We start from the raw sequence: 13,712 nt of genomic DNA on the forward strand, positions 1-13,712 counted from the left end.
CAGTATTCTTCTTAAACCTTGTTCGCTGTCGGAGACTTTTCTCTCTTGGGATTCATGTGTCTTCAGTGGATTCAGAGGCTTGTGAGAAAGAGATGGGAGCAGACAGGAGAGAGATCTTCTCAGTCTAGGAGCAAACAGACTTTCTGCCCAAGCTGTACAGATTCAAAAAACTCATTGCCCAGCAGGTTAGTCATGTGACTAAAATAAAAACAAGAAATGCTGGAACCACTCAGCAGGTCTGGCAGCATCTGTGGAAAGAGAAGCAGAGTTAACATTTCGGGTCAGTGACCCTTTCGATGAAGGGTCACTGACCCGAAACGTTAACTCTGCTTCTCTTTCCACAGATGCTGCCAGACCTGCTGAGTGTTTCCAGCATTTCTTGTTTTTATTTCAGATTTCCAGCATCCGCAGTATTTTGCTTTTATTTTAGTCATGTGACTAGCTGGTTTGACCATGTCCGTTTGTGTATTCGGCCATCTTAGCAGATAACCTGGAATGTGAGCTCCCCCACCTTGAAAGTCTGGTGATCAAATATCCATTGTGGGTTGAATGTGCCAGGGAATGGCTGCTTTGTCCTTCCAAACACTGACTGTCAATATCCAAATGTCTTTTCCAGCCACCTCTGATCTGGTTAACAAGCCCTTTCTTCACTCCAGTAACAGTTTAAAATCAATGTTCATGACAAAATTAATGTGCCTCATTCTTGGCAGGTTGCGGCCCGGCATGACATTTTCATCTTTAAGATAGTAAAGTATCTCTGGCCCACACAGTACTCCATAAAATCATCCCAGCTTGATGTTTAAATTCTGACAACCAAAGAGTAAAGGAGACCAAACTGATGCATTAAGGCAGAAAGAGGAGGAATATACTGAGGATACGGTATTTCCTACCAACTACTGTAAGAGCACAAAGACCTGTATGCAGAGTGTGAAGCATGCACCACACTACGACAAAATTAGAACATAAGAACATAACAAGTATGAACAGGAGTAGGCCAGACGACCCCCTGGAACCTGTTTCGCCATTCAATAAGGTCATGGCTGATCTTCTACCTCAACTTAATTTCCCACTCTATTGCCATATCCCTTGATTCCCCAAGAGTCCAAAAATCTATCAACTTCAGTCTTGAATTTACTCAACAACTGAGCATCCACAGCTCTCTGGGATGGAGAATTCTAATGATTCACAACCCTCTAAGTGAAGAAATTTCTCCACATCGCAATCCTAAATGGTCAAACTCTAATCCCGAGACTACGATCCCCAGTTCTCGACACAACAGCCAGAGAAACAGCCACTTAGCATTTACCCTGTCAGATCCTCTCAGAATTTTGTGTTTCAAAAATTAGACCTCCTCTCATTCTTCTGAACTCCAGAGAATATAGGCCCGTTCTACTCAATTGACGTCTGGAATCATCCTCATTGACGTCTGGAATGAGCAGGCTGTCCAATCAAATTGTGTGAAGATGGTTAGAATCCATAGCATTCAAAGGGAGTTTTGAAACCAATACTAACCACCAGCCATCAGGTTCAGGTTATCCAAGTTGAGATCTGAGTGGGCCTGAGGCAACCATGATACAGATACGCAAATTTTTCAATTTAACTATAATTGAAAAGCTTAGAATACTCAAAACAAGGTAACCAGTCTCAAGTGAGACATCGTATAGCAGAGCAGCGATTTTCCTGCCTTTCCTTTTCCTGCCTTCCTCGATCAAGTAACAGCAACTCTTTTGTGAAGGGTAAATAAATGAGGAAAAACTCTTCACTGTTTTGCTAGCCTACTCCAATATACTTACATTGTTTAAAAACTAGGAACACAAAAATAAATAAATAATGTACCAGATATACCAAATAAATAATGTATTTGGATAGATTCATTGAAGCACCAATTAACTGTAATTTTAAAAAGACTGTGCCTGAAATAAAACCTCTTCCTCTCTCACATACAAATTCTTTACACATTGAAAAAGACGCAAGTACTACCATATCAGGGTTCAACGTTAAACAGTCATTATTGGATAAAGCTTTTTAATTTCTCTAGATATCACCTGCATGCATGACACATACCGCTATTTTATGAAAGACCAACGTGTCCCATATGCTGTTGCGTCGCATTATCCCTTTTCGAAGTTCTGCTGTTTTTCTCCAAGTAGCAAGTCCCAATATCCGCCGTTTTATAAAAGTGTTAGCCTGGCTATGGACCTACAAGTTAAACTCGTGTTAAATAATCAAAGAAGCAAACAATGAAGTTATAACAAACTATGAATTTGTTCTTTTCCAAATCTAGAAATGACAATCAATTGGGAAGAATTATTTAATCCAATTTTCATCCCATTCCCAATTTAGGCAATAGTACACAATCAAAGCAAGTCAAAGAACGAAGGGCTTGTCATGTGGATCAATGACAAAGACTTTTGCTTTACATTTGTTTTACATTTTACATTTGCTTTACATTGAGAAATGTAATTTTGGCAACACAATCAGTTACTTCATCTTTTTCATTGAATTATAAAGTGTTACAGCACAGAAATGGGCCATTAAGCCTTTCAAGTTTGGGGTGTTGCTATTCCCCACAAACCACCGTGTCTAACCCCATGCTCCTGCTCAGTCCCATACCCTTTTATATTCCTCTTTCTCAAGCAAATATCTAATTGTCTCTCAAAATTATTTATGGAATCAGTTAACTGTTTCTGGCAGAGAATTCAATGTTCTAATCTGCCTCCCATTAAATTTGTTTTGTGACTATCTTAAATTTGTGCCCTCTCATTACAGTCTTGCTGATCAGTGGAAATATTCTGTCACTAACACTCCTCACCAAATTCTTCTTAATCTTGACCACCAGATTATCCCTTAATCTCCAACTCTAGAAAGAGAAGTCCCCACTTCTCAAGTCTTGCTTCACAACTGTAAACCCCAATCCCTAGATGATTTCGAACTATTCATCTGGCAGTTCAGCAAATTTAAACAATTTGGCAAGGGTGCTAAATAACTGTTAGATACCAAAGCAATACACAATCTCTATTCTTTAGAAAAGTCATGAGATGAGAGTCATGACTGGAACATCATGAGTGACTCAGTTGTGCTCGGATGGAGAAAAAGGGACAAGAGGGCAATAGTGGTAGGGGATTCTATGGTTAGAGGAACAGATGGGCGTTTTTGTGGTTGCAGATGTGATTCCAGGATGGTATGTTGCCTCCCTGGTGCAAGAGTTATTGCTATCACCGAGCAGCTACAGTGTATTCTGGAGGGAGAGGGTGCATAGCCGGAGATTGTGGTCCACATTGGTACCAATGACATAGGTAGAAAGAGGGATGAGGTCCTGCACCAAGAATTTAGGGAGCTAGGTAGCAAATTAAAAAGCAGGACCTCAAAGGTTGTAAATCTCTGGATTACTCCCAGTGCCACGTGCTAGTGAGTATAGGAATAGGAGGATAGAGCAGATGAATACATGGCTGAAGAGATGGTGCAGGAGGGAGGGCTTTAGTTTCCTGGATCATTGGGTCTGTTTCTGGCGAAGGTGGGATCAGTACAAGTTGGACGGGTTGCACCTGAACCGGAACGGGACCAACATCCTTGCTGGGAGGTTTGCTAGTGCTGTTGGGAGGGGTGGGGTTTAAACTAATTTGGCAGGGGGATGGGATACAGAGTGGAGGTACAGTGGGGGTGATGAAGAGAAACTACATCAGTCTGGAAGGCAGAGCAAATATAGACCTGTTAAGGCACAAGCGAATAATACAAGGCTGGATTGAATCTATTTTAATGCAAGGAGTCTTACTAGTAAGGCAGATGAATTGAGGGCGTTTAATAACACATGGGAATATGATATTATTGCCATGGTTGAGGGAAGGGCAGCACAAAATTGCAAAGAGATTGACAGACTAGGTGAGTGGGCAAAACTGTGGCAGATGGATTTCAATGCGGGCAAGTGTAGGTCAGATGGTTTCACAGGTCGGCGCAACATCGAGGGCTGAAGGGCCTGTACTGCGCTGTAATGTTCTATGTTCTATCACATTTTGGACATCCATTTTGGACCAAAAAAGTATAGAGCAGGGTACTTTCTAAATGGGAAGAGGTTAAGTACAGAGGATGTCCAAAGAGACCTGGGGGTTCAGGTGCATAGATCTTTAAAATGCCACAAGCAAGTGCAGAAAATAATCAAAAAGGCTAATGGAATGCTAGCCTTTCTATCTAGAGGATTGGAGTATAAAGACACAGAGGTTATGCTGCAGCTGTACAAAACCCTGGTTAGACCCCACTTGGAGTACTGCGAGCAGTTCTGGGCACCACATCTTAGGAAGGATATATTGGCCTTGGAGGGAGTGCAACATAGGTTTACAAGAATGGTACCTGGACTACAGGGGTTAAGTTACGAGGAGAGATTACAGAAATTAGGCCTGTTTTCGCTAGAATTTAGAAGGTTAAGGGGTGATCTGATTGAAGTCTTCAAGATATTAACAGGAAAAGACAGGCTAGATAAAGATAAACTATTTCCACTGATTGGAGATTCTAAAACTAGGGGGCATAGTCTAAAAATTAGGAGCAGACCATTCAGGAGTGATGTTAGGAAGCACTTCTTCACGCAAAGGGTGGTAGAGGTTTAGAACTCCCTCCCACAAACAGCCGTTGAAGCTAGAACAGTTGTTAATTTTAAATCTGAGATAGATAGATTTTTGTTAAGCAAATATATTAAGGGATATGGGCCAAAGGCAGGTATACGGAGTTAGGCCGAAGATCAGCCATGATCTCATTGAATGGCGGGACAGGCTTGAGGGGCTGAATGGCCTACTCCTGTTCCTATCTTCCTATGTTCCTATGACTGGCAGCTCAATATCCCAGGGTATAGAATCTTCAGGCGTGATAGAGGAGGGTGTAAAAGAGGAGGTGGCATTGCACTGTTGATCAAGGAGTCAATTACTGCAGTAAGGAAGGATGATATCTTAGAAGGTTCCTCAAATGAGGCCATATGGGTAGAACTTAAAAACAAAAAGGGGGCAATCACTTGGCTGTGAGTGTACTACAGGCCTCCAAACAGTCAGGGAGAGATAGAGGAGCAGATATGTAGGCAAATCTCAGAGAGGTGTAAAAATAATAGAGTAATAATAGTACGGGATTTCAACTTCCCCAATATTAGAGGGGATAGTCTTAGTGCAAAATACTTAAAGGGGGTGGAATTCTTAAAGTGCATTCAGGAGAGCTTTTTGAGCTAGCACGGAGAAAGTCCTACAAGAGGAGGGGCGGTACTGGGCCTAATCCTAAGGAATGAAGTCAGACAAGTGGTAGAAGTGGCAGTGGGGGAGGATTTCGGGGATAGTGACCATAACTCTAAGATTTAAGGTAGTTATGAAAAAGGACAAAGAGGGACTAGAAATAAAAGTACTAAATTGGGGGAAGGCAGATTTCAATATGATAAAACAGGATCTGGCCAAAGTGGACTGTGAGCAGCTTCTTGCAGGAAAGTCTACATCAGACCAGTGGGAGTCATTCAGAAAGGAAATAGTGAGAGTTCAGGTCCAACATGGGTGGGAGTGGTCTATAGGGCCCCGAGAAGTTGCCCCTCTGTAGGACAAAGTATGAATCAGGAAATAATGGAGGCGTGTAAGAAAGGCAATAACAATTATCATGGGTGATTTTAATCTGCAAATAGACTGAACAAATCAAATTGGCAAGGGTAACGTGGAAGACGAATTTGTAGAGTGCATCAGGGATTGTTTCTTGGAACAAAACGTTGCAGAACCTACCCGGGAACAGGCTATTTTAGATTTGGTAATGTGTAATGAGATAGGATTAACAAGAGATCTTGTAGTTAAGGACCCTCTAGGGGGAAGCGATCATAACATGGTAGAATTTCAATTTCAGTTTGAGGGTGAGCAAACCAGAGTCTTCAACTTAAACAAGGGAAATTACAGAGGTATGAAGAAAGAGCTGTCCAAAGCGGGCTGGGAAAATAGACTAAAGGGAACGGCGGTAAATGAGCAGAGGCAGACTTTTAAGCAGATATTTCATAACGCTCAGCAAACATTTATTCCGGTCAGAAGGAAGGACTCGATGAGAACGATGAACTACCTGTGGATAACAAAGGAAGTTAAGGAGAGTATCAAATCAAAAACAAAGGCGTACAAAGCAGCGAAAGTCAGTGATAGGCCAGAGGATTGGGAATTTTTTTTTTATTTTTAGGAACCAGCAGTGGATGGCTACAAAACTAATAAAGAGAGAGAAATCTGATTATGAGAGTAAATTGGCAAGAAATATAAAAACAAACAGTAAGAGCTTCTACGGGTATATAAAAAGGAAAAGAGTAGCTGAAGTAAGTGTGGGACCCTTAGAGGATGAGACTGGGGAATTAACAACAGGGAACAGGGAAATGGCAGATAATTTAAACCAATATTTTGCATCGGTCTTCACGGTGGAGGACACTATAAACATCCCAACAATAATAGATGAGCAAGGTGTAAATGGGAGGGAGGAACTTGTAACAATCTCAATCACGAGGGAAAAGGTGCTGGACAAACTGATGGGACTAAAGGCAGAGAAGTCGCTAGGATCTGATGGCCTGCATCCCAGGGTTTTAAAAAGAAGTGGCTGCACAGATAGTGGAGGCATTGGTCATAATATACCAAAACTCACTGGATTCCGGTGGGGTGCCAGCGGATTGGAAAACCGCAAATGTAATGCCCCTATTCAAGAAAGGAAGGAGACAGAAAGCAGGAAACTATAGGCCAGTTGGCTTAACATCTGTCATTGGGAAAATACTAGAGTTGATTATGAACGAAGAAATAGCAGGACATTTAGAAAAACATAATGCAATCAAACAGTCAACATGGTTTTATGAAAGGGAAATCATGTTTGACAAATTTCTCAGAGTTCTTTGAGGATATAACAACCAGAGTGGATGAAGGGGAACCAGTAGATGCAGTGTCTTTGGATTTTCAGAAGGTGTTCGATAAGGTGCCACATAAAAGGTTATTGCACAAAATAACAGCTCAGGGTTTTGGGGGTAATGTGTTTGCATGGATTGAGGATTGGCTAACACACAGAAGACAGAGAGTCAGATTAATGAGTCTTTTTCAGGTTGGAAAGCCGTAACTACTGGGGTGCCACAAGGATCGGTCCTCGGGCCTCAACTATTTACTATCTATATTAATGACTTGGAGGAAGGGACAGAGTGTAATGTATCCAAATTTGCTGACAACACAAAAATAGGTGGGAAGGCATGTTGTGATGAGGATACAAAGAATCTGCAAAGGGATATAGGTAGGTTAAGTGAGTGGGCAAAAACTTGGCAGATGGAGTTCAATGTGGGAAAGTGTGAGGTCATGCACTTTGGTAGGAAGAATAAAAAGGCAGATTATTTAGATGGAGAAAGACTACAAAATACTGCAGTAGAGGGATCTGGGGGTTCTTGTATATGAAACACAAAAAGTTAGCACGCAGGTGCAGCAAGTAATTAGGAAGGCAAATGGAATTTTGGCCTTTATTGCTAGGAGGTTAGAGTTTAAAAATAGGGAAGTCTTGTTACAACTGTACAGGGTGCTGGTGAGGCCATACCTGGAGTACTATGTACAGTTTTGGTCCCTGTATTTAAGGAAGGATATACTAGCATTGGAGGCAGTTCAGAAAAGGTTCACTAGGCTGATTCCTGGGATGAAGGGGTTGTCTTATCAAGAACAGTTAAACAGGTTGGGCCTTTATTCATTGGAGTTTAGAAGAATGAGAGGTGATCTTATTGAAACATATAAGATTCTAAGGGGCATGACAGGGTAGATGTTGAGAATATGTTTCCACTGGTGGGAGAATCTCAAACTAGGGGACACACATTTAAAACTCAGGTGCAAAGGAATTTCTGGAATTCTCTGCCTCAGAGAGTTGTGGAGGCTGGGTCACTAAATGTATTTGAGGAGGTAGATAGATTTTTTAAATCTCGGGGAGTCGAGGGTTAGGCGGAGCAGGCCCGAAAGAGGAGTTGAGGCCTGGGACAGATCAGCCATGATCTTATTGACTGGCGGGGCAGGCTTGAGGGGCTGAATGGCCTACTCCTGCTCCTATTTCTTATGTTACATTTTCTTGTAAAGGTGAAGAGTAGGACCAACAAGTCCAGGGAACCATGCATGTCAAGGGATATAGAGGATTGCATAAGGAAAGAAAAGGAGGCTTTTGGCAGATTCAGAGCACTGAAAACAGTGGAGGCACTAGAGGAGTATAGAAAATGTAGGGGGGGTACTTAAAAAAGTAATTAGGAGAGCGAAGCGGGCATGAAAAAACACTGGCAGACAAGATAAAGGAAAATCCCAAGGCGTTTTATAAGTATATTAGGGACAAGAGGATAACCAGGGAAAGAGTAGGGCCCATTAAGGACCAAAGTGGCAATCTGTGTGGAGCCGGAGGTGAGGTTTTAAATGATTACTTTTCATCTGTGTTCACTATGGAGAAGGACTATGTTGGTGTAGTGATCAGGGAGGGGGATAGTGATATACTTGAACATATTGGCATTGAAAGGGAGGAAGTATTAGCTGTTTTAGCAGGGTTAAAGGTGGATAAATCCCCTGACCCAGATGAGATGCATCCCAGGTTGCTATGTGAGGTAAGGGAGGAGATCGCAGGGGTTCTGACACAAATTTTCAAATCCCCTCTGGCCACAGGAGAGGTACCAGAGGACTGTAGGACAGCGAATGTGGTACCATTTTCAAGAAGGGTAGCAGAGAAAAAAACAGCCAGTGAGTCTAACATCAGTGGTAGGGAAACTATTGGAAAAAATTCCGAGACAGGATTAATCTCCACTTGGAGAGGCAGGGATTAATCAGGGATAGTCAGCATGGCTTTGTCAGGGCGAGATCGTGTTTAACAAACTTGACTGAATTTTTTGAGGAGGTGACTAGATGTGGGCAAAGCAGTTGATGTAGTCTACATGGACTTCAGTAAGGCTTTTGATAAGGCCCCGCATGGGTGATTGGTTAAGAAGGTAAGAGCCCATGGGATCCAGGGCAATTTGGAATTTGGAATACTGGAAGGAGAGAGAGGGTGATGGTCGAGGGCCGTTTTTGTGAATGGAGGCCTGTGACCAGTGGTGTACCGTAGGGATTGGTACACTGTTTGTAGTGTACATTAATGATTTAGATGTGAACATAGGAGGTATGATCAGTAAGTTCGCAGATGACATGAACATTGGTGGTGTCGTAAATAGTGAGGAGGAAAGCCTTAGATTATAGGACAATATAGATGAGCTGGTAAGATGGGCAGAGCAGTGGCAAATGGAATTTAATCCTGAGAAGTGTGAGGTGATGCATTTTGGGAGGACTAACAAGGTAAGGGAGTAGACAATGGATGGTGGGACCCTAGGAAGTACAGAGGGTCAGAGGGACCTTGGTGTACTTATCCATAGATCACTGAAGGCAGCCGCACATGTGGCTAGGAAGGCATATGGGATGCGTTCCTTTATTAGCCGAGGCATAGAATGTAAGAGCAGGGAGGTTATGATGGAGCTGTATAAAACACTAGTTTGGCCACAGCTGGAGTACTGTGTACAGTTCTGGTCACCACGTTATAGGAAGGATGTGATTGCACTGGAGAGGGTGCAGAGGGGATTCACCAGGATGTTGCCTGGGCTGGAGCATTTCAGCTATGAAAAGAGACTGGATAGGCTAGGGTTGTTTTCCTTGGAGCAGAGAAGGCTGAGGGGGGGACCAGATTGAGGTATACAAAATTATGAGGGGCATTGATAGGATAGATAGGAAGAAACTTTTTCCCTTAGCGGAGGGGTCAATAACCAGGGGGCATAGATTTAAGGTGAGGAGTAGGAGGTTTAAATGGGATTTGAGGAAAAGTTTTTTCACCCAGAGGGTGGTTGGAATCTGGAACACACTGCCTGAAGGGGTGGTAGAGGCAGGAACCCTCACAACATTTAACAAGTATTTAGATGAGCACTTGAACCGCCATAGCATACAAGGCTACAGGCCAAGTGCTGGAAAATGGAATTAGATTGGATGGGTGCTTGATGGTCAGCGCAGACGCGTTGGGCCAAAGGGCCTGTTTCGGTGCTGTATAACTCGATGGCTCTAAAAATAATCACAGGGTCTTTCCTGATGACCTCTTTAAGAAGCCCCGCTCAATATCATTTTCTTCTTGTAGCAGAAGCCACATCAGGACCCAGGAACAACACAGCAGGGAGTGGGGGGGGGGGGGGGGGGGCGGGGGGTGTAAAAAGAGACAGGCAGATAGAGAAACAACAGATAAGAAAGAGCACCAAGCAGATTACAGGATGATTTCATTGAGGTGTTTAAAATTATGATGGAGAAGGACTGGCTAGATAGAAACACAGAGTTCTAGAACAAGGGGACAGAGATACAAATTAAAATATGCAAGAGGTATGGGACATGGAGCAGGAAAAATTCTTCTTTTGTTTCGTCGAGTGTTGATAGGTTGTAGAATGCATGACCAGGGTTAGTGGTTGAAGCAAAGACAATGTCAATACAAGAATATATTAGATAGGTAGTTGAAGGAGAGGGGATAAAGGTTCATGGGAACGGGTATATGGAGTTAGGTTTACTGCTCGTATAACGAACAGACGCCAATGCAGACTCTTTGGATAAAATAACTGTTTTTCACGGAATCGTTACAGTGCAGGAGGCCATTCGGCCCATCGCTGTACAACGGCTCTCCCAAAGAGCAATTCACACAGTTCCGTTCCCCCGCCTTCTCCCCGTAACCCTGCACATTCTTCTTTTTCATATAACTGTAATTCCCTTTTGAATGCTTCAATTGAACCTGCCTCCACCACGTTCTCAGGCAGTGCATTCCAGACCTTAACCACTCGCTGAGTGAAAAAGATTTTCCTCATCTCACTTTTGCTTCTCTTATCAAATACTTTACATCTATGCCCTCTTATTCTTGATCCTTTCACGAGTGGGAACAGTTTCTCTCTATCTGCTCTGTCCAGACCCCTCATGATTTTGAATACCTCTATCAAATCACCTCTAAGCCTTCTCTTCTCTAAGGAAAACAGTCCTAACTTCTCCACTCTATCTTCATAACTGAAGTTCCTTATCCCTGGAATCATTCTCATGCATCTTTTCTATACTTTCTCCAATGCCCTCATGTCTTTCTCAAAGTGCGGCCCCCAGAACTGGACACAATACTCCAGCCGAGGCCAAACTATTGTCTTATACAATTCAACATAACTTCCTTGCTCTTGTTCTCTATGCCCATATTAATAAAGCCCAGGATACTGTATGCTTTATTAACTGCGCTCTCAACCTGTCCTGCCACCTTCAATCACTTATGCACATATACACCCAGGTCCCTCTGCTCCTGCACCCCCTTTAGAATTGTACACTTTATTTTATATTGTCTCTCCATGTTCTTCCTACCAAAATGAATCACTTCACATTTCTCTGCAATGAACTTCATCTGCCACCTGTCTGCCCATTCCACCAACTTGTCTATGTCCTTTTGAAGTTCTACACTATCCCCCTCACAGTTCACAATGCTTCCAAGTTTCATAACATGTGCAATGTGCCTGTACACCAAGGTCTAGATCATTAATACAAATAAATTTTGTGTTGCAATTTCTACGTAATTCTATGTAAAACCTATTTGAGAACTCTTTTGGCATTTTTGTCAATGGATGAGACAGAGCTGAACTGACAGCTTGGTGTGATAATTTACTGAGCTGCTTTGCAGTATGCAAGAGGCTGTAATATAGCAGCATCAAACACTGACACTCAGCTCTACTTGGACCTGGCTTTCAGAGTATAATTTTCCCAATTTTACCTGCAACTGTCCCATGATTTACTTTTTGGGAAAATATCCAGTAATAAATCAGTAGCCTTATCCACATGTGGTGATTCAAAAAAAAAATCAATATCCTGATTCATTTTTTAAAGAAATGCAAAACATTCAGACTTGAAAATTCCAGTACTAACAGTTACAGAAAGAAATCAGGCATACCTTATCAAACATCCTATTAAGCAGACGGGGAACAACAGGAAAAATAGTTGGCTGCAAAACTTTGATGTCATCCATTAGCAGTCTGATGTCTCCCTGAAAGAATCCGATCTGTGCACCGTGACTGAGAACCACTGTCTGCAAAGAAAATCCAAATATCAGCATAAAAATCACATGATTTTCATAAAAACTTCTACAAACTAAGTGGGGGTGGGGGGGGGGGGGGGGTGGGGAGAACAACTATTGCTGGAATACACAATGGGTTAGAGAAGAGACAGGGTATTTTTTGGGGTTCTGAAAATGGGTTATCCTGAAACATTAACTGATCTTTTCTTTTTACACATGCTGATTGAAGCTGCTGTGCATTTCCCACACTTCCTGTTTTTGGTTCCTATAAATTCTGGTGGCTTCTGCTGCTCTATTCAAGAAAGTCCTGCCAATCTTTACACACTTTTATAGCCTTTTATTTACAGAGATACGAACATACGTATTAGGAGCAGGGGTAGGCCACTTGGCCCCTCAAGCCTGCTCCGCCATGCAATAAGATCATGGCTGATCTGATTGTAACCTCAGTTCCACATTCCCGCCTACCCCCAAATAACCTTTCACCCCCTTGCTTATCAAGAATCTCTCTACCTCTGCCTTAAAAATATTTAAGGACTCTGCTTCCACCGCCTTTTGAGGAAGAGAGTTTCAAAGACTCAGGACATACATTGCAAAACATGCACCTCCTAACCTAACAACTCCATATTCAATCTGTTCCTATTTATAGGAGCACAAGTGAATTCCCTGTTAATGCCCACCACCTGGATACAATTAAACACAATGAATATACAATTACCATTTACCATAAGCATTTAGCATTTCTACATTAACTATGGTTTCGGCATACAAAATTAAAACCTTTCAGTTTAGCACAAATGTTTCCCTGCTGCTTAGCTCCATTGACTGAACAGTTGCAGTTTACTGCAAATCTTTGCCTTCCAAAAATATTTGTGGAACAAAGTAATTCTGTGACAACCATTGCTTTGTATTTATTCTCATTACAGGGACAGATGATTACAGCTGGGGCAACATTTCAGCAATTTGCAAACTGCAAGCGAGAAGAAAGTGAAGGCAAAAATCAAAAACTCAACTAAAAAAAGTTATTTAAAAAATCTCAATTTCTCTGTCCAGCAGTGGTAGCAGGACAGCTCAGTCAATTTTATCACCTGTGCCTCATTAGGCATGCAGCTTGCCGACTTCCTGACCAAAATGGGTGGAAAATCAGTAGGTAGCAAATGCCTACTGAAACCGAACAGCTAGGGGGCTGTTGCCCACGGGAACTGTCCCTGACACAAGGTAAATAGATCAGAAGGGCTTGTCAAGAAAAACAGGGAAGCCCGGGGTAGGGAAGGAGCAAGGTTTCCTCCTGGTGAGGTCCTGAGCACTCCTGCTCCTCTTGGCCAATAAGGAAATGTAAATTTCTTTAAAAAAAAATTCTGGGCCATTTCTGACTTTCCACGCAGTTCCCAACAGCTTTGGCCTGGCAATGAAGCCACTTAAAAAAATATGCTAGTAGGCTCTGATGATGTAATGACAGTTTGATTTGCAGATCTAAAGAATGAGTCTGCTCCGTTTTCAGTGGGTACCTTAGCCCCCTATGCCATATAGGACAGAAATGCAATGGGGATGTCACCCACTCCATTTTAAACCCCTGCCCTACCCAGTTTTAGCCAGACAGGGTGTGGCAGGGGGTTAAATTTTATCCTTCTTAAATTAGTTTTTAAGATGAAGAA

The 13,712-nt window shown here is 42.4% G+C and overlaps 1 protein-coding gene across 3 annotated transcripts in view; it reads right to left on the reverse strand.

Moving 5' to 3' along the window:
• LOC137368979 (long-chain-fatty-acid--CoA ligase 1-like) overlaps window positions 1-13,712 on the reverse strand; it is a 199,085-nt gene that overhangs the window by 37,906 nt on the left and 147,467 nt on the right. For all 3 annotated transcript variants that reach the window (XM_068029399.1, XM_068029398.1, XM_068029400.1), the window contains exons 12-13: window positions 11,938-12,072; window positions 2,065-2,199 (exon numbers count right to left, since the gene is read on the reverse strand). In XM_068029399.1, coding sequence (XP_067885500.1) covers window positions 2,065-2,199; window positions 11,938-12,072 — 270 coding nt within the window. The remainder of the gene's footprint in view (window positions 1-2,064; window positions 2,200-11,937; window positions 12,073-13,712) is intronic.

The sequence above is a fragment of the Heterodontus francisci genome, chromosome 4 (assembly GCF_036365525.1).
Source record: "Heterodontus francisci isolate sHetFra1 chromosome 4, sHetFra1.hap1, whole genome shotgun sequence".
In the NCBI taxonomy this organism is placed as follows: domain Eukaryota; kingdom Metazoa; phylum Chordata; class Chondrichthyes; order Heterodontiformes; family Heterodontidae; genus Heterodontus; species Heterodontus francisci.